A 22,069-nucleotide genomic window follows, 5' to 3' on the forward strand; every position below is an offset into this window, starting at 1 on the left:
TTAAAGGGGAAAGGGATACAGGAAAAAAAAAACAAAACCCACAACAGCAGCAACATCAAAAAATAAAAAACTGATCCTATGCTTTAAGAAATTATTTATACATACAAATTATAAGTATAAAAACTAGATGAAAAGATGATTTAGATCCAATTATATACTTGAATGTGTTTAAAAGGGGAAATTTTAGGTTTCATATATGGTACTAGAACAAAAAATTAAAAAATTAAAATCCATGAACTGTACAACACAGTTAAACCATGGACTATATATAGTTAATAGGACAATTATAAAAATGTGCTTTCATCAATTGTAGCAAATGTTCCCCACCAATGTAAGGTGTTAACAATAGAGTGTTATATTGGGAATCCTGTATTTTATGCATGATTGTTCTATAACCCAAAAGTTATCTAATAAATAGATAAATAAATAAATAAAAGATGATTTAGATAAATTTATTCTAACTTACAGAGATCAATATATACTGTCCAGTGAAAAAAGCAAATTACAGGGCAATTGTATAAACAACCAGGTTAAAAAAACCTACTTTTTAATTTTATCTGTCTAGATCCAGCTCTTAGCTTAATTCAGGAGAAATCACCTCTATCTATAGTCTGCATCTGGTACCTGATCATTTAAGCATGAATTCAATTTCTTGTTCATCTGAAAAAAAGCAAGATGCAGGGTTTTATGTCCTATGCAAGGATATCTTTGCTTCTGCCACTGACTCAGAGATAGAAGAATAAGGAGACTCTAGGCAGAGTGCCCAAAGGTGAACTTGTATAATAGAGTAAGAGAGGAAGCAGGGAAGTAGTAGCAGTTAAGATGACAAAGGAGATGTTAACAAAGCCAGAACAGGCAAGTTCTGGTCAAAGATTAAATATATGAATAGATAATTTTTTTTTTTGAGCAATTGGATCAGCTAAATGTATTAAATGATTACAATGTGCCAAGAAACTTTCACTGTAAGTGCTTTATTATGTATTAATTTATTTAATCTATATAACAATTGCATGAAGGAAGGTTCTACTATTCTTCTCATTTTATGCATGAGGAAGCTACAATACAGAAAGGTTAGGTGACTTGTCCAAGATCACACAGCTAGTTAGTAGGAGAACCAGGATTCAAACTTGGGCAGCCTGGCTCCAAAGTCCAAGCTCTTAACTACTATTCTATACTGTAATATATGCTGAGATATTAATAATATATATACAATGCAGCCGTTCAGAGACTGGGACCCCTGAAAGAGTTCAGGAGGAAACAATTCACATCAAGACATAAAAGCAGAAGCAAGGACTGAACAAGCAGGAGAATCTTGCAGTCATTCTACTCTTAAATTGTCTCATTCTCTGTCACGTACTCCGTTTCTTTTCTTTTCTCTATCCTTTCTCCTTCTCACTTCCTCAGGACTGGCTATACTATGAAAGACGAAATATATTTTTGGTCATCTCTAACATTTCCTGTTTTTAATTTTTAAGGTAACAGGCTGAATTCAGCAACTATACTTAGAAAAAACAATTCATTAAGGAGTTCACTCCAAATGTTTATTTTTTCAAAAATCCTATATTACTCTTCATATGTGTATATCCTATGATTTTAATAAGGCTGTAAGTCAGTGGGTTAAAAATTGAACTGTTCATTATCTCCCCTACCTGTATTTCCTTTCTTCATGTAAAGGATACTGTTATCAATCTGATTACCCAACCACCAACTCCTACTGGTTATACTTCCTAAATAACTTGTAAATCCAACTGCCTCTCTCTATTCTTCCTGCCTACACCTCGACTTAGGCTCTCACCATCCTTAGACTGGATTATTTCAATACCTTCCTAGCTATTCTTGCTGCCTCTCGTCTTGCCTTTTTCCTAATCCTCCCATCACACAGTGTCCAGTCATTATTCTAAAATGAAAATCTGATCACTTTCATCATTCCTTAGTTTAAAATCTGTCAGAGGACTCCTACCGTTTTAAGAATAAAATCCAAAATAGCAAGGCATAATAAAAGGTTCTTCAAAATCTGGCCTTTTTTTGTACATGCTGAATTGTAAGCAGCCTGATCACTGTGCCAAACTGTCGGTCAGAAAGAGAGACACCAAATACATCCCCCAAATGTGAGGTCTCATGGGACAGAGAGTAGCAAGAATATAGGAGTCCTAGGTTCCCAGGCCCACTCCATGCTTTGCAAGTGTCAGCATCACCAGCAAAAGCAGGACTCACATAGGCTCTGATGAAAATCCATTTACTCACATAGAGAAGTGAAAGAGCAAGGCCAGATTCACTAGTTGGGTGTTGGTCCTCCAGGCCTGCAGGTTCTGATCTGTGTAAAGCAGGTAGATGTTCTAGACACTCAATCTGTGCCATAGTGGAGGGACTTCTCTCCCTCCCCACTGGGAACAGATACACCAAGGGTGGGGGGGCGGCGAGCCAGATACCAAAAAATGAACATACTTTAGCTAGACTCTATAGTGAATGTTTACATATGCTTGGGGGAGGGAAAGGAACGAATGTGCCAACAGTCCACCACCTGCTAGGATATGTTTTATCTCTAGGCACCCCCAAAAAGGAAGTCAGCCCACATCTATTATACTATCCTAGGAGCCAGGCTAACACAGTCCCAAGCACCAGGTTTAGCCAGTGGTTACAAGGAAAGGCACAAGACTGCACTTCAACCATCTCCTATCACATTCCACTCCTACATCCCATATAATGCTTCAGACACATTAAACTAACTGTAGTTCAAGTGCACAATCTATTTCATGCCTCTGTACTACAATGCCCTTCCTGAGTCAACCCTTCCCCTCTTCTTGAATTCTTTTGCTTGGGCTCATTCCTAAAGTATCACCTTCTCCAAGAAGCCTTCTCTAATCTCACACAGGACTGAATTGAATACCTTTCCTATGTACTCCCTTAACATCCTATATTTATGTCAATTGTAACACTCAACCCACTGAATTAGTTGTTTTCTTATTGGTTTTCCTCAACAGGCAATTAGGGTAGGCACTGCAATACAAAGCACAGTGCCTGGCATATAGAAGATGTTCACTAGAGGTTTTCTGAACAAATTGGAATTTCATCCTCACCTTAATGGACTTTATGATTTATGCATAATGCCCTACTTTGGAAAAGACTATTTATTCCTTCCCTTAACTCTGTTCCCATAAGACTTACTATGTTTATTTTTTTATGCTAACTTCTCATATTAAATCATGGCCTCAAGGACTGGAAATATTTATTGAATGAATCATGAACTTAAATTTCATCAATATATTAACAACATCCTAACCTAGAAAGGTACAAATGTATAATCCCAAAGTAGTGTCACCGAACACCCAAGGACAGGGATCTCCCTTTCACCTCCAAGGAACCTAGGCTTTCAATCACAACTAAGCTAGCTTGTTTTTATCTAGGGTAACAATTCATCTGTCTATGTCAATCCATTAGTAGGCCACACAGTGCAGTCAAGAATATAAGGCACTAGTTCATTGGTGCGTGGAAGGCTGATTTTGCCCCCTAGAGGACATTTGGCAATGTTTGGAAACAACTTTTGGTTATCACAAGCAGGAGAAGGGGGTTACTGATATCTAGTAGGCCAAAGCCAGGGATACTGCTAAATACCCTACAATGCACAGGACAGCCACCACATAAAAAAGTATGCAGCTCAAAATTTCAGTTGTGCCAAGGTTGGGAAATCCTGATATTTGTAAATAAACATTCTCATCATAAGACTGGAGATTTTAACAAACATTTTAGCTATATCAAAGTTTAAAATGTGTACTTTTGACAGGCTTTTCACTGGTAGGAACTTATTACACAAAAATAGTTGCATAAGAATGCAAAAACAAACGTACATGTACAAATATGTTTCCTGCAGCAATTTTTGTATTGACACATACTAGCCAAAATTTATATACTAGAAAATGATTAAATTAAAATGATGGTACATCTATAGAATTAAACGCTAGAGAGCCATAAAAATTAATACAAATCTAAATATACTAACATGGAAAAATGGCTAAGATCTATTAAATTTTTTTTAAAAAGGAAGTTACAAAGCGATATGTATAATCACTTAATTTTTGCAAGCAAACTACACCCATACGCTTTTAGTACTCACACAGAAAAATATTCTGGAGTCATGTTTACCAAAAATCTTGGCAGTGGGATTATAGTAAGCTTTCATGAATTATTCAGTGGTATATGGTATATAATAGTTACCTTTGACACTTTCATAAAGCTATTTTTACATTATGTATTACTTACAATAAAGATAAATTTTCAAAGGAAAAAAATGTAGTAACTCTTACCAATTACACAACATGTTTCTACACGGTATTTATCAATCTCACAGAGGTTGTGAGCCAGATAACTCAATTCAGATTTCATGCTCTAGAAGAAAAGAGAAAGATAACCTAAGCATGAGAAGGAATCCCCTAAATTATTTTTCATGTGCTTAATGCACCTGGGTGACAATCCAACACAGGAGATTAAAGTGTAAAAAGTCTTAATCAAATACAAGCAAGAGAAGCAGCTCACCCTGACATAAAGAAGGTTGGAAAATGTGTCCATATTTTCAATCCTGTAAGGGTCTTGTTTCCTTAGCTCATTAAAAATAGAGAGGGCTTTGTCAATATCTGCAAAAAGGAGATAGTTCAGAAAACAACATAGTGCGCCTGCCAGTTTCGATGTTATTTCACTGTCCTTATTCACTTACCTCTGATATTGTGATAGGCAACTGCAATTTGGGAAACAATATATGAGCTCTTAGAGAAGCCCACATCAATGAGATTCTGATACTTTTGCAGGGCCTCCTCTATCAACTGCAACTCTGTGTATATATGAGCCAGAAAAAACTCTTTCATCCAGGAGTCTGGCAAAGACAGGAACTTTAGCTAGCAGCAAGAGAGAGAGGGACACACTTAATATATTTTGACCTTTCTCCAAATGAACACCAAGTAACTATATTGTCTCAAGGAGTTTGTCATCCATATTGTATAAGAGCACCTAATAATGTATACAAGGCAGTTCAGTTAAATGCTAAAATTGAGCAATATGATTTACAAGCACAATAGGAAAGAATGACCTAGTTGGAGAAGGCTTCAAAGAAAAGATGGGATATTAAGAGAATAGGTAGGATTTTAATAGAAAAAAGGGAGTAGACGAGAAAGAGAACAACTTCCTAGGAAAGGGTAACATCGTAAGTGGAGGCAAAATAGGCATCATGAGTGTGGATGGGTAGCCCCATTTGAGGGCAGGCCATGTGCTGGGAAATAGTGAAAAACAAGACTGAACACTTCCCCCTAGACCTCTCATAGTGTCCCATGCCAGAGCAAACTGTAGCCCTGAACGACTGCCCGGCCTTTTCCATAGGCCTCAGCACTGAAGCAGGTTGCACAATGTAAAAGAAAAGGGGAAAAAAAAAGGACCGAATGGGTAGAGTGGATCCTCCTATAGGTCCTATTGGGTACTGCATCCCAAAACCCCACACACTTTTGGAAAGAGAATCACACAATGGCATGTGTGTTTTAAGAATAAGGTTGGAGATGGGGTTAACTACCAGGGCAGATGGCCCCTCTTTGGAAATGGTGTTTAAGTGTGATGAATCTGGACTCAGATGGGATCTCCCTTCATAAGACTTTCATGCTAATGTGCTGGAGGTGCAGTTAATGTTGGGGTTTAAGATATATTTAGGGGATTTGAATCTCTGGACTGACAATGTGATAGCCAGATCCTGAGCCTCAACAGACTCCAGCACCTACAATCTGATTTATTGGACTTACCACACTCAGCTAAGATGGAGGTGAAGAAGGACAACCACCACACCATGGAGCCTAGAGTGATTACAACTGAAAATGGGAGGATTGCATCCAGCATCCAGGTGGAATCCGAGCCTCCTCTTGACATAAAGGTGCAATGGACACAACCAATCCAGTGTCCACATAGAAGAGGTGGCATTGGATTGGGAAAAGTGGACATAATGGACAAAGGGTATGGGGAAAGGCAGGAAGAGATGAGAGGTGGAGGCGTCTTCGGGACATGGAGCTGCCCTGGATGGTGCTTCAGAGGTAATCACCGGACATTGTAAATCCTCATAGGGCCTACATAATGGAATAGAGGAGAGTATGGGCCATGATGTGAACCAATGTATATGAGGTGCAGAGGTGCCCAAAGATGTACTTACCAAATCCAATGGATGTGTCATGATGATGGGAACGAGTGTTGTTGGGGGGGGGGGAGAGGGGGGGTGGGGGGGTGGGGTTGAATGGGACCTCACATATATATTTTTAATGTAATATTATTACAAAGTCAATAAAAAAAATTAAAAAATTAAAAAAATAAAAAAAATAAAAAATAAAAAAAAAATAAAAAAAATAAAAAAAAAAAGAATAAGGTTGGAAACACTATGCAGGACAGCTTGGAAATGGGAGCCTAATAATGGGTCACCTAGAGAGAAAGCTCTTAGAAGCAATCCAAATTTGAGATGATAACCAAAATAGCAAAGGAAACTAAGAGAAAGAGAGATGTACAAGAAAGTAACCCAGGGCAGTATCTGTTAACTGACTAGATAAAAGGGGATAAAAGAAAGCAAAGAGACAAATATGACTCCAAGATGTCATACTGGGTATCCTGGGAAATAGTGGTGCTAGTGAAAGAGGCTATGAAGTTGGGAGAAAGAAAAAAAATTTGGCAGGCAAGATGAGAAATCTGGTTTTGCATATTTTGAATTCAGGGATACAACACAGCTTTCAGTGAAAGTCTGGTAGGCAGTTAAGAGATAGGTAAATAAAAGTAAACCAAATAAGATTTCAGACACAGATTTAGTAGTATTAGCATTTGTCATTATCAGGTGAATCAACCAGTCTTTGGCTTTTCAGAGTCAACAAAAGAAAGTATATTGTTACTTCCATTAACTAATAAAGAACAGCAAAATAAACTCTACAAATCCTCTACTAACAACTAATAAAATGCTTGCAGTTTATAAAGTAATGTCATATACATTATTTCATTAACAAACAAATCTCTAAATCTTTACAGAATCCCATGAAAGCTAAGAAGACTCCTAAAAGTGTTTTAAATACAATCCTTGCTGGGAAACCTCTCCTATATCTTTGGAATTAAGAGAGAAAACTATAATAACGTTTAGTCTATAAAACAATTAACAGTAAACATGAATATGGGAACAAAAAATACTTAAAAAACTCTAATACCACTGAATGAAGATCCAACAGCAACTCCTGAACAAAAGTTAGACAGTAGAGTTTCAAAAATGGAGACCTAAATTCCACAACAGTGAAATAGACTGGAGAAATTGAAAAGCCACAAAAAAGCTAGCTCTAGCCAAAGATTTAGCAACACCACCACCTCACCACCCCCCACCATTATTACAGCATTAGGTAAGATTTGGACCAGAGGGTTTTCCACATAGCTCATTTCAATTTACCATTTCTTTGTCTGTAATCAGATTACAGAGTTCCAACCAGGCTCCCCAGTGCAAAGGCAAAACATGAGTAGCCTCCACAAACACATCAATGGCCTCTTTCACCAAGTCCAATTTTCGAAGGACCACACCATACCTAGGAAAGAAGGAAAAAAATTGCAGAAGAAATCAATACTTTATAACATCTCCCTTTACTTGGAAGAAAATATTATAGAATGTTCCAAATGACTCTAACACTTACAGATAAAGCCCAAATCCATCAAGTTCCCGGGCCTGGTGTTTTTTGCTGAGCTCCACTCTCAGTTCTCTAAGGGCCTCATTTTTAACTTGTCCTTTCTCCAGGGGGCCTAGGAAAGCAAGAAGGTCTCTTATCTAAGGGAAAGCTGCTAATCTTCATTTTTCATATACCCTAGATCTTTCTTTTAGCATCAACCAAAGTTATACCTAGAACTTTAAGCAAACACTCACAAAGGGTTAATGATTTACACAATCCACTTACTTTATCCCGGAAATCATAAACTAATAACTGGTTGCAGAGTGAGATTTTATTAGGACCACATGGTTTGAAAAATTTTTGAATTAGTTATCAATATTCTAGGAAGCCTAAACTAATAAATATGAACTTCCAGCTTCAGGTTCCCAGGGAGAGGGAAGGATAGAGGGAAGACAGACTCAACAATACTAGGCCCATATTCCCACAACATAGCCATCAGCCAGAGTGACAGTTAGCTGAGAGTCATGTGCTCTCCAAAAGTCTTCCTTCCAAAGGTTGGAAACAAGCCAGGTGTCCATCAACCAATGAATGGATAAACAAATTGTGGTATGTATACACACGATGGAATATTATGTAGCAGTAAGAAGAAATGAAGTCATGAAGCATATGACAACATGGATAAACCTGGGGGACATTACATTGACTAAAGCAAGCCAGACACAAAAGGACAAATACTGTGTGATTGTGCTATTATACTACATACATTGCGTAAATTCATGAAATTAATAACTAGAATATAGGTCCCCAGAAAATAGAAAGAGGTTAAAGAACGGAAAGCTGAGGGTTAATTTGCACAGAATTGGTTAAAAGGTTGTTTGTAAGTCTTTGGAAATAAATGGAAACGGTGAGGGAACATCATGGTGTTTGTAACTAACAGGGTTATTATATGGGTATGACAGTGGTTGAAAGGAAAAGTCTAAGGATATGTATATTACTAGAAGAAAAGCTTAAAAAATATAGCATGGGGTTGTATAGCACAGTAAAACCTCATGTAAAATACGAATATGGGTTATATTGCATATATAAGACTGCTTTTACAAAATATAAATACAAATATACTAGAGAGAAGGAAATAGGATAGCAGCTATGCACAGTAGGGGAAGCACAGAAAGATTGAGAGGTGATGAGTTTTGTTTGGTTGGTTGTTTTTTGTTTTTTATTATTATTATTACTGGAATAGAGAAAATGCTCTAAAAATGATTGAAGTGATAGACAACTATGTGATTATATCGAATACCACTGACTGTAAACTTCGGATGGATTTATGCTTTTGATATGTATTGATAAAAATTATTTGTTTAAAAATAAAAGAGTCTTCCTTAGTTACACAATGATGTTACCTGCCTAATTCCTACAGGCATTTGCGTTTGTACCCTCTTCTTTATTCCGAAAGTAAGAGAAAGAACTTCATACCTAGGCTATCAACTGTTTCATCATCCTTCTTCTTTTCTCCAGACTGTAAAACAAAAACAATATGTTTGTTCTGAAATATATTCTAAAATTGGAAGCCTGATCCTGTGTAAAGGGCCCAAGTTCAACCAAAACAGCATCTACTATTGGTCACTAATTTTTTTTCATAGATTTATTTATTTTTATTTATTTCTCTCCCCATCCCCCCTTCCCCTTGTCTGCTTTCTGTGTCCATTCGCTGTGTGTTCTTCTGTGTCCGCTTGTATTCTTGCACTGGGAACCTGTGTCTCTTTTTGTTGCATCATCTTGCTGCATCAGCTATCCGTGTGTGCGGTGCCACTCCTGGGCAGGCTGTGGTTTTTTTTGCACAGGGCGGCTCTCCTTCAGGGATACACTCCTTGCACGTGGAGCTCCCCTATGCGGGGGACACCACTGCGTGGCAGGGCACTCCTTGCGCGCATCAGCACTGCACGTGGGCCAGCTCATCACACAGGTCAGGAGGTCCTGGGTTTGAACCTTAGACCTTCCATATGGTAGGATACTCTATCACTTGAGCCATGTCCGCGTCCCTTGCTCACTAATTTTAAATAACTAATCAGAGACTCCCACTTGCCAAATCTAGGACAATCTAAGCACCAAAATAATTAAGTAGAGCAATGAATTATAAAATAATTTAAAAAACAAACACAAATCCATGAGTCTACACTGATACCGAATAAACAGATAAATAAATGGAAGAACAGAGAGCCTCTAGCTTAGAGTAGAATGCCATGGGTTGACTAGTAAACGTGGAGGGAATGCTGCAGTTGGAAAATCATCATGTTGCAATCAGAAAAGAATTAACAATGGATATTAAGTCAAAAGGGAATTATATATACATTTTTTTTGATAAGTTGTGAGTTAACAAAATATCATGCATATCATACAGGATTTCCATATATTGGAGAGGGAAATTTTTATGAGAAGCAGAAAATTTGCACGGTCTTAAAGTGTACCTTCAAAAATTGTTCATTAGTTGCAAGAGTAATAATAACTACACAGTGGAGAAAATGGACATCTTGACTGGGTAATCAAAATTAGCATCAGCAACAAGGGGCTGATGGACATCATGTACTGCTGGATGCAATGCCCTAAGGACACATTACTTACATACTATTCTGGCCAGGCATGATTAACCTGAATAAAATCATGAGGAAGAAACATCAGACACACTCAAAGAGAAGAATATTCTATTTAAAAAAGAAAAGGGAAGAGGGATTGCAAGCTTCAAAAAAATGTAAATGTCATAAAAGACAAAGAAGGGCTACAGAAATGTTCAAGATTAGACGAGATGATAAAGACATGACACAACTCAGACCAGCAGAGTATCTCAGCCTACATGTAATATCAGGAGTTAAAAATGCTTTTTGACCTTGAATAAAAGGGGGAAATGGAAAGGACAAATGAGTTTATATGCCTATTAGTCTCCAAAAAAGAGCCAGGAGGTCATCAGAGGGGTCGCCCTTAGACATACCTCAGCAGAGTCCCAGAGACAGATAAAGTAGATACAACATCAAGTACTGGTTCTTCTGAGGGCTAGAGACCCACAGGTTCTATGGTCATGGCAGATGGACTTCAGTGCCATGTCAGTTGGCCCTACTTTGGAGTTTGTGTTCCTCAGTGTGATGGAGTTGGACTCAGGTGTGATCTCTGTTCACAAGCCTCTCCTGTCACTTTTAACAGACCTGTGGTTGGCGCTGGGGTTTAGTGTTTACTCAGGGGACCTGAATCTCTGCACTGTCCATGTGATAGGCAGGCCCTGAGCCTCAACAGACTTGCAACTCCTACCCTCTGGTTTATTGGACTTACCCCGGCCAGCTAACAGGGAGGTGAAGAAGGTCAACCACCACACCAGGGAGCCAAGAGTGCCTACAACTGCAAACAGGAGAATTGCATCCATCATCCAAGTGGAATCTAAGCACCCTCTCAATACAGAGGTGGAGCGGACATAACCATCCCAGGGTCCACAGAATGGAGGAATAGAGTAAGGATTAGAGTGCACTTACTGATACTCTATTCTGGAACTAATGTTATTAGTAATGGAAGTAAATGTAGCATTGAGATGGAGAAAGTGGCCATGGTAGCTGCTGAGGGTGGGGAGTGGGAAGAAGAGATGTGATGTGGGGGCATTTTCAGGACTTGGAGTTGTCCTGGGTGGTACTGCAGGGACAGTTACTGGACATTGTATGTATCCCATGGCCCACTGGGTGGACTGGGGGAGAGTGTAAACTATAATGTGGACCATTGACCATGTGGTGCAGCAGTGCTCAGAGATTTATTCATCAAGTGCAATGAATGTCCCATGATGATGGAGGAGGTTGTTGTTATGGGAGGAGTGGGATGACGGGGGTGAGGGGGTATATGAAGACCTCATATTTTTTTAATGTAACATTAAAAAAATAAATAAATAAAGGAAGAAAAAAAATAAAGACATGACAACTAAGTGCAATTCCTGATTTTGGAATATATGGGGGTGGGAGGTGAAAATGGGGGGGAGGGGGAGTGAGTGGTATTTAGAAAACAATGGATCAATTCAAAAACCTGGAATTTGATGGGAAATTAGATAAAAGTATGGTATCAATGTTAAATTTGCCAAAGTTGATAATTATACTGTAGTTATTTAAGAGGATATCCTTATTCTAAGGAAATATATATTGAAGCATTTAGGGTAAAGTGTCATGATATCTACAATTTACTCTCAAATGGTTCAGAGAAAAGAAAATGTGCATAGAAAGCAAATGTGGCTCAACTGATAGAGCATCCACCTACCAAACCCAGGGCCTCCTGGCCCATGTGGTGAGTTGGCCCATGCACAGTGCTGCCACGCACAAGGAGTACCACGCAGGGGTGTCCCCCACGTAGGGGAGGCCCATGCACAAGAAGTGCACCCTGCAAGGAGAGCTGCCCTGTGCAAAAAAAGCACAGCCCACCCAACGAGTGGTGCCACACACATGGAGAACTGATGCTGTAAGATGACACAACAAAAAAGAAACACAGATTCCTGGTGCCGTCAAGAACGCAAGTGGACACAGAAGAACACACACCGAATGGACACAAGAGAGCAGACAACCGGGGTGCGGGGAGAAAGGGGAGAGAAATAAATAAAAAGAAATAAATAAAAAGAAAATGTCATGTATATGTGTGTGTGTGTAAGTGTATGTGGAGAGAGAGAAACAAAAGATAAAATGAACAGGATAAGGAGATGGCAATAGGATGCCTGGTGATCATGACATCATGGGCATATGGCTACCTGCAAGAGATAGCTAATGGGAGCTAGGACAGCCATTCTGGCTAGGACAGCCTGGATGATCTAACATTGCTTGACTGGTAAAATCAGTAGATGTTCTAGGATTTGACAGAGTGAGAGATGGAGTGAAAGTCTGGCTGAAAAATGAACATGATTAATTTTGAGCTAATTAGAATGGTAAGTCAAGGATAAATGGTCAGATTAAAGAAAAAAAGTGTTTATAAATATAAAAAATAAAAAATATTAGTTGATTAAATTGACAAACACACGGGAAAGAATTTTCCCCTTAAAATAGCTTATTTTCTGGTTACTAAAATAATATTTCCCAATTGCAAAATATACAAGGAAGTATAAAGTAGGAAATGCATAAGAGTATGAAGACCAAGATAAAAAATGACTCTGCCACTCTCCACAGAAAACACTCAACATCAAAGTTCTGAGGTCTTTACCAACAACCTCTCTTCTAAACACATATATGAATAAATATTTTTTTAAATAGGGGGGAAAAAATGAATGGGATAAATGTTTAAAAGAAGTGAAGCTGAATAAAGCGTACATGGGTGTTTGTACTACTCTTATTACAACTTTTCTGTCAGGTTGAAATTATTTTCTAATGTAAAGTTAAAGAAATAAATATTGGGAGCAGATGGGGTTCAAGTAGTTAAGCTTCTGCCTCCCACATGAAAGGTCCCAGGGTTCATTCCCAGTGCCTCCTGAAAAAACAGAAACAAACAACAAGCAAATCAAATGAAAGAAAAAAAATTTTTTTCAGGGAAGCCAATGTGGCTCAGTAGCTGAACACTGGCTTCCCTTATATAAGGTCTTGGGTTCAATCCCCTGTCCCTAGTACCTCAAAAAAAATAAAAAATAAAAAGTAAATATCCAGCTCTTTTTTCTTTTTAACCTTTTATACATTTGCCCTAAAGAACTTAATTTTTTTCTTTCAAACTTTAACAAATGCTGCTTCTTCTGGTATAATTTGTCCAAATGAGTGCTTCTGCACAGGTAAAGATTATATGAAGCATCAGTGGGCCCTACTCTGGTATTTGTGTTCCTGAGTGATGGAGTTGGACTCAGACATGATCTTTCTACACATGCCTCTTCCATCACTTTTACTGAACCTGTGGATGGTGCTAGGGTTGGTATATACTCAGGTGACTTGAACCTCTGGACTCCCCATGTGCCAGCTGGGCCCTGAGCCTCAGCAGAGTTGCAACTCCTACTCCCTGATTCGTTGGACTTACCCAGGTCAGCTAACAGGGAGGTGACGATGGCCAACCACCACACCAGAGAACTGAGAGTACCTACAACTGCAAGCAGGAGAAATGCATCCATCATCCATGTGGGATCTAAGCACCCTCTCGATTTAGAGGTGGAGTGGACATCACCATCCAGGGTCCACAGGATGGAATAAAATATGGATTAGAGTAGACTTACTGATATTCTACTAAAGAACAATTGTGACTAGTAATGGAAGAAATTGTAGCATTGATATGGAGAAAGTGGCCACAGTAGTTGCTGAGGGCAGGGAGAGGGAAGAAATGTGATGTGGGGGCAATTGTGGGACTTGGAGTTGTCCTAAATGATACTGCAGGGACAGATGCTGGACATTATATATCCTGCCATAGCCCACTGAATGTACTGGAGGAGAGTGTGAACTACAATGTAAACTATTATCCATGTGGCACAGCAGTGCTCCAAAATGTATTTGCCAAATGCAATGAATGTGCCACAGTGATGAAAGAGGAGTGGGGTGTGGGGGGGTGTGGGGTATATGGGAACCTCTTATATTTTTTAATGTAACATTTTTTGTGATCTATGTATCTTCAAAAAAATACGATTAAAAAATGATGGGGGTCGGGAAACGGACTTTGGCCCAGTGGTTAGGGCGTCCGTCTACCATATGGGAGGTCCGCGGTTCAAACCCCGGGCCTCCTTGACCCGTGTGGAGCTGGCCATGCGCAGTGCTGATGCGCGCAAGGAGTGCCGTGCCACGCAAGGGTGTCCCCTGCGTGGGGGAGCCCCACGCGCAAGGAGTGCGCCCCTGAGGAAAAGCCGCCCAGCGTGAAAAGAAAGAGCAGCCTGCCCAGGAATGGCGCCGCCCACACTTCCTGTGCCGCTGACGACAACAGAAGCGGACAAAGAAACAAAAGCAGACAAAGAAACAAGACGCAACAAATAGACACCAAGAACAGACAAGGGGGGGGGGATTAAATAAATAAATAAATCTTTTAAAAAAAAAAAAAAAAAAATGATGGGGGTAGGGGGGTAGGTAGTTGGGTATATAGGAACCTCATGTTTTTTAATGTAACATTTGGTGTGATCTATTAACTTAAAAAAAAAGATAATTTAAAATTTAATTTTTTTAAAAAAGATTATATGTAAAAGAGTAATTTTTTTAAATCCCACAATTTTTAAATACCTTGCTTAAAGCTCATGGCTGAAAAGCAGACTTGGCCCAGCAGAGAGGGCGCCTGTCTACCATATAGGAGGTCTGTAGTTCAAACCCTGGGCCTCCTTGACCCATGTGGAGCTGGCCCATGCGCGGTGCTGATGTGCGCAAGGAGTACCGTGCCACAGCGGGGTGCCCCCCGCACAGGGGAGCCCCACGCGCAAGGAGTGCGCCCCATAAGGAGAGTCGCCAATGTGAAAGAAAGTGCAGCCTGCCCAGGAATGGCACTGCACACACGGAGAGCTGACGCAGCAAGATGGCGCAACAACAAAAACAAAAAACCACAGATTCCCGTGCCACTGACAACAACAGAACCAGACAAAAAAAGAACATGCAGCAAATGGACACAGAGAACAGACAATTGGGGCGGGGGAAGGGGAGAGAAATTAAAAAAAAAAAAAAGCTCATGGCTGTGTTAGCTAAATTACAACCCATTACTGAATTAAAAGCTTATGTACAATCAGCTACAAGAAAAAATTACCCCACAGAAAACAATAATAATGTCAATCGCAGAAATCTAAGATACACAAGAGGAGTGTCCAAAGTCAAATATATGAGTTATCAGAATATTTTCGAGGACTTAGATAAATTCAAAGAAATTTATTTAAGATAATTTAGTCTTAAAAACCCAAAGGTAGAGTTGAACAAGGAAGGCATCTGTGCCAAGGGGTAGTGGTAGAAGGAGCTGTGGTAGTCCAGAGTAGCATGTCAGAGCAGAGTAGTGTGAAGGGGAAGTTCATGTTGAAGGAGGAGGGCAACCTGGTACAGGGTAGAGCCCAAGCAAGATGACAAAGGCATCCTACAGAGAGATGGCCTGGAAAGTAGAGTAAGAAGGGCATCCACATGGGTAGGGAGGAAGGGACAGCAGAAATGGAGGTTGGTTACATACAGAGAGATTGATTAAATAAATAAATATACTAAGGATAATGGGAGTCAAGTTTCACTATTGGAGAAATAAGTTACAAACATGGAAAAGGAAAAAAAGCTAGAATGAACCCTATAATGTTGGATGGGAAATGGAGATAGCAGTATAAACTAATAATTTTCAATATATATAGAATTAAATATATGTGTAAATGGATAGGCATATTTAAGCATAATATATATATACATACATACATATATTCTCTAGCTGTGTACATTGCGAGGATCTGGGAACAGCAATACCCCAATAGCACTGATCACACCTAGCACCCACCCAATGCTTCAAAAAGAAATGAAAGATCAGGCAAGTAGCTATGGCTCAATGTTTGGGCTCCCGTCTACCATATGGGAGACCCTGGGTTCTCGTCCCAGGGCCTCCTTCTGAAGGCAAGCTGGCCTGCGCCTGCAGAGAGCTGACAGCCCATGCCCGCAGAGGGACAGAGAGCTAGCACAAATGCAACAAAGGGAGATAAGCAGACAGGCACAGAAGAACGGGCAGTGAATGGACACAGAGAACAGACAGGAAGCAAGCCACAAGGGGGGAGGGGGTTAAAAAAAAAGGAAATGAAAGATCAAGACTTTAGAGTTGATAAACTCTGCAAATGCTGGTAATACAGAGATAAATTAAGCACAGTTCATAACCTTAAGAAGCTACTCTCTATGTACTTGACAAATATATAAACTATGCTAATACCTGGAAATAAGAATATGAAATGTTAAAAAAAAAAAAGCAGTTTGTATAAACAGAAAACTAAGAAAAAGTAGGAAAGTACATTCATAATGTTCCAAAGTAAAATAATAAATTATGCCAAAATTATTAAATAGCATAATTAATTAGTTTACTGCATTGGACCTTATCATCATAATATTTAATAGCTATGAAACAAAAAGTTACAGTATAAATAAAATAATTAAGTTTATAAATTTAAAAATAATTGGATAGTTGAGACTTTTAAACTTATTTCTTAAACAGTATTGTCAACTCTCAGGCATGAAGAACCTTGTATAACCTGAAACAAACAGTGAAGTTGTTATTAATTACCCTTCACCTTTCCCACATATGAAGCCTTTTTTGTCTTTTTAAATTAACTTTTTAAAAAAATACATAAGAATATAATCTTTTATAAATTTAAATTATATAGAAGATTATAGAGTAGTCAGTGTCCCCTTGGTCCCTCCTCCCACCAAAATCTTCCCTTCTCCAGAGGTAACCACTGACAAGTTTGGCATATAAGCTTCTATTTTTGTTTTACAATTTATTTATGTATGGATTTGTACATATATGTACATACATACACATAATTTTGCATTATTGTTTTTATATAAATAAGTTCATATATATCCTTTATCAACAGATCTTGGAGCTGTTCCCATCTGAGTATATACAGATCTATACCATTATTTTATTTTTGTAATTCTATTTTTTTAATAGAAAATACAATGTAATTTAAAACTTGAAAAGTATAAAATGTATAGTATACAGTAAGAATCTCCCATTATTGTCCCATTTATCTAGCTCCTATCCTCACCTCCCACAGCTAAACACTGATTTAGCATCTCATGGATCCTTCCAATGTTTCTTTATGCATATACAATACGCTTGTTCATTTCATACTAGCAGACTATTTTTTACTATAATTTAAATATTTCTTGACCAATGCATATTGAGTTTGCTGACATTCTTTGGCTATCACAAAAAATGCTTCAATGGACAATCCTATATATATACCCTAGTGCACATATGCAAGTATTTCCATTGGCCAGGTCCTTAAAGTAGAATTATTTGGTCATACCATTTCAAATCAACATAATATGCCAAAATTGGCTTCCAAAAGGCTGTAAGAAATTTAAAGTCTATTGCCCTACATCTTTATTGATAATGGATAGAATCAATCTTTTTAATATTTTCTTCCATACTATCATTTTAACACCTTATTTATGATTTTTTTTACTATTAATAAGCAGTCATAAAGTACATTCACTATAAGTGGCCCACTGCAGAGCTATTTAAAAGATAAACTTTTTCCACTTGGTTCTAAACATGGATGTGTCATTAAAGGCAGAGTAACATCTTAAAACAGCCCTCACCAGGTATCTGGAATACATGTACAGAAAATAGGCTTTCTTGCTATTGCAGCCATGCAGGAAATGTGCTGCCCGGTCATACTCTTTAACATCAAAGTAGGCCTTGGCCAGGGTGTAGGCATCCATATCCTGGGCATCTTCCTAATAAAGAGACAAGTTTATGTAAATGGTTGGGAATAGGACAATAAAAATTCAAATCCAAGAACCATATTCATTAATTTCAAGATAAAAGAAAAATACTTATTTTTCTCCTCCCCAAACCTGAATTATCTCTATTTTTTTTAACCAAGACCATAAAACTATCTATTGTTTCCTCTATTCATATTACTTATACTTTTTTTCTTATTTCAAGGCAGTTAAAAACATCTAAAAAGACAAAAGTATATATGTTTATTAGCCATTTTTACCAAGATAGAGGCTGTTCAATCATTTATTTAACAAGTATTTATTGACCACTGACTAAGTGCCAGACACATTTTTAAGTGCTATTAACATGGCAGTAAGCAAAGCAAATTCCTTATCTTCAAGCTTACTTTTTAGTGGATATGGAAATAATAAGCAGGTAAACCAATAAAAGAGATAATGGTAAGTGGCAATAAGTAAGTGACAGGACAAAAAACAAAGCAAGGTTAAAGTGATGAAAAGTGATGGGGAATATTATATCACATGAAGAAGCTAAGGAAGACCCTTTTGGTAATGAGCAGAAATCTGTACAGTTAGGGTAGATATCTGTGGGAACAAAGTTGCAGACAGTGAGAAAAGCAAGAGCAAAGGTCCTGAGGCATTCCTGTGCTTGTCATCTTGGAGGTATAGCAGGATGCCAGTGTGTCTACAGTGGAGTGAGGTAGGGACACAACAGCAGGAGATAATGTCAGAAGGGAAGAAGGGGACCAGATAATATAAAGGAGCTGCCATCATTTTATATTAATAGTGTAGCAATACAATTTATAATAACTTCATATTTAGTTAAAAACTAACCAACAATGTTAATGTCTTGAAAGGAAGAAAAGGTGGGAGAACTCTAGATTAAGGGAAGCGGACTTGGCCCAGTGGTTAGGGCGTCCGTCTACCACATGGGAGGTCCGCGGTTCAAACCCCGGGCCTCCTTGACCCGTGTGGAGCTGGCCCATGCGCAGTGCTGATGTGCGCAAGGAGTGCCCTGCCACGCAGGGGTGCCCCCGCGTAGGGGAGCCCCACGCGCAAGGAGTGCACCCGTAAGGAGAGCCACCCAGTGCGAAAGAAAGTGCAGCCTGCCCAGGAATGGCGCCGCCCACACTTCCCGTGCCGCTGATAACAACAGAAGCGGACAAAGAAACAAGACGCAGCAAATAGACACAGAGAATAGACAACCGGGGGAGGGGAGGAATTAAATAAATAAATAAATCTTAAAAAAAAAAAAATACACAGAGAAGGAGAACACAGAAGCAGATATGCAGAAGGAGAGAGTGCTCCATAGACACCACCCAGGAAGAAATATGAGCCTGACAGTCTACAGCTGACCTTCTGGAGAGACCAGAGCAGCTGAGCCCAGAAAGAAATGAGCCCCAGGGGGAGTGACAAGCCTTATACTACAGCTGCCATCCGAAGATGGGACCACGGAGCCTTAAGAGGGCTAAACAATCACAGACATCGCCCACTATCTTGTGTCAACAAATGGCAACAGACTTTGGGTAAGAAAGTACCTCTTGGGAAATGGACTTGGCTCAATGTATAGAGCATCCACCTACCACATGGGAGGCCTGCATTTCAAACCCCGGGCCTCCTTGACCCGTGTGGAGCTGGCCCACGCGCAGTGCTGATGCGCTAGCAAGGAGTGCCCTGCCACACAGGGGTGTCTCCCGTGTAGGGGAGCCCCATGTGCAAGAAGTTCGCCCCATAAGGAGAGCGGCCCAGCACAAAAGAAAGTTCAGCCTGCCCCGGAATGGTGCTGAGCTGACGCAGCAAGATGATTCAACAAAAAGAGATACAGATTCCCGGTGCCGCTGATAAGAATAGAAGCAGACACAGAAGAACACACAGCAAATAGACACAGAAAACAGACAACTGGGGCAGGGGAAGGGAGAATAAATCTTTAAAAAGAAAAAAAGAAAAAGAAAAGAAAGTACCTCTTATAGCACCTTTATGCCCTGATAACTGTAAGCTTCTACCCCAAATAAATACTTTATTAAAAAAAAAAAAAGAAAGAAATACTGGGAAGCAGCTGTGGCTCAAGCAATTGAGCTCCCGTTTACCATATGGAGGACCTGGGTTCGATCCCTGGGACCTCCTGATAAAAAAAGAATAAAGGCATCCCAGACCTGTGCAGTGGAGAACCTCGCACAGTGTGCACCAATAAGACGATGATGCAACCAGATAGAAAAATATATATATATACTAAAGACTATGCAAATGTTCTCTAAAATGGACTAAGGTGATAACGGCACAACTCTGTGGTAAAACTGAGCGCCAATGAGTGCACAATTTGAATGGAATGTACAAGGCATGAGACTGTATTACCCACTGAACCCTGTGGTGGATGATGGACTATGCACAATACAAACATGTGAATGTTCTCACATGAACTAAACAAACATACAATATAAATACATGGTGTTATTAATATGGTGGTTTGTGGAAAAAATACACCAAATGTAAACTGTGAGCTATATGCAAATCAAAACTACAACAAGACACCATCTTACACCCATTAGACTGGAGGCTATTAAAAAAACAGGACTACAAGTGCCGGAGAGGATGTGAAGGAAAGCAAACCCTTATCCACTGCTGGTGGGACCATAAAATGGTGCAGCCATTGTGGAGGACAGTTCGGCAGTTCCTCAGGAAGCTAACTGTAGAACTGCCATATAATCCAGCTATCCCACTGCTGGGTATATACCCAAAACTGAAAGCAGAGACACAAACAGATATATGAAAACCAATGTTCATAACTGCATTATTTACTATTGCCAAACGCTGGAAGCAATCCAAATGTCCATCAACAGATGAATGGATAAGCAAACTGTGGTATATACATACAATGGAATACTACTCAGTTATAAGAAGGAATGCAGTATTAACACACAGGGCAACATGGATGAATCTTGAAGACCTTGAGTGAAGCAAGCCAGGCACTGAAGGACAAATTTTACATGAGTTCACTGATATGAATTAAGCAAATTGAGCAGACTCACAGAGCTAGAGTCTGAAAAACAGGTTTACAGGAGACAGAAAGGGAATAGAGGGTGGTGAGCCAATGCCCACATGGGCAAAATTTATGATAAGGTAGAAGGGTGTGGTTAGGCAGTGGATGGACGTGAGAGTGGCACAGTGGTGTGACTGGGTTTGGCAGAGCTGGTCTGTGAGAGGGAGTAGAGTGTGGGGGGGCTAAGTTGGACTATCCACATAACTGTTGCGGGAAGGAGATTTGCAGGTCTGTCATTAAAACTACAATGTTGGGAATGTTCCTTTGGCAAATACGCCAGAATAGGGCTACTGCTGTAGGGTATCAGATGTGTGTGGGGCGGAGGGGGGAATGGTATACAGGATAGGGAGCACCTGGGGCAGGCTTCCATGGAATATATAAGTATTCATCTTGTCATACTGTTATATCAGTGGGTGGAGACCCAGACAATAAACAAGAAAATATTAAACTCCCATCCTGGGGAGTCCTGTATGTTCTCAATCAGAGGGACAAGAATCCTTGAGAACCTAGGCAGTGCCTAATAAAAGAAAACAGACCTCTATGTCAAGGCCTCAATATTATTGCAAGTAACTATGAATCTTATTCTTCAAAAATTGAAACTTAGTGGTTAACACAAGTTCCAAGGGGAGGGGGAAGGAAGAATAGAACAGATGAAATTTTTTAACTAAACTTTTTTTTTTAGATTTATTTATTTATTTCTCCCCCTCCCTCCATTGTCTGCTCTCTGCATCCATTTGCTGTGTGGTCTTCTATGTCTACTTGTATTCTCATTAGGTGACCGATCCTGGGACCTTCTGGAGTGGAAGAGGGGTGATTATTGTCTTGTGCCACCTCAGATCCCTAGTCTGCTAAGTCTCTTATTGTCTCTCCTCTTTGTCTCTTTTTGTTGTTGAGTCACCTTGCTGCATCAGCCCTCAGGGTTGGCCAGCACTCCTGCGAGGGGCGGCACTCCTGAATGGGGCAGCAATCCCCCTAGGCCAGCTCACCACCGGGCCAGCTTGCCTTCACCAGAAAGCCCTGGGTAT

At 39.5% G+C, this 22,069-nt stretch overlaps 1 protein-coding gene across 1 annotated transcript in view; it reads right to left on the bottom strand.

Annotated features, from left to right (window-relative positions):
* CDC23 (cell division cycle 23) overlaps positions 1-22,069 on the bottom strand; it is a 32,835-nt gene that overhangs the window by 7,378 nt on the left and 3,388 nt on the right. The window contains exons 3-9 of the mRNA XM_004467035.4: positions 17,867-18,004; positions 9,120-9,162; positions 7,674-7,779; positions 7,436-7,568; positions 4,709-4,886; positions 4,531-4,628; positions 4,302-4,383 (exon numbers count right to left, since the gene is read on the bottom strand). Coding sequence (XP_004467092.1) covers positions 4,302-4,383; positions 4,531-4,628; positions 4,709-4,886; positions 7,436-7,568; positions 7,674-7,779; positions 9,120-9,162; positions 17,867-18,004 — 778 coding nt within the window. The remainder of the gene's footprint in view (positions 1-4,301; positions 4,384-4,530; positions 4,629-4,708; positions 4,887-7,435; positions 7,569-7,673; positions 7,780-9,119; positions 9,163-17,866; positions 18,005-22,069) is intronic.

The sequence above is a fragment of the Dasypus novemcinctus genome, chromosome 2 (genome assembly GCF_030445035.2).
Source record: "Dasypus novemcinctus isolate mDasNov1 chromosome 2, mDasNov1.1.hap2, whole genome shotgun sequence".
NCBI classification, from domain to species: Eukaryota; Metazoa; Chordata; class Mammalia; order Cingulata; family Dasypodidae; genus Dasypus; species Dasypus novemcinctus.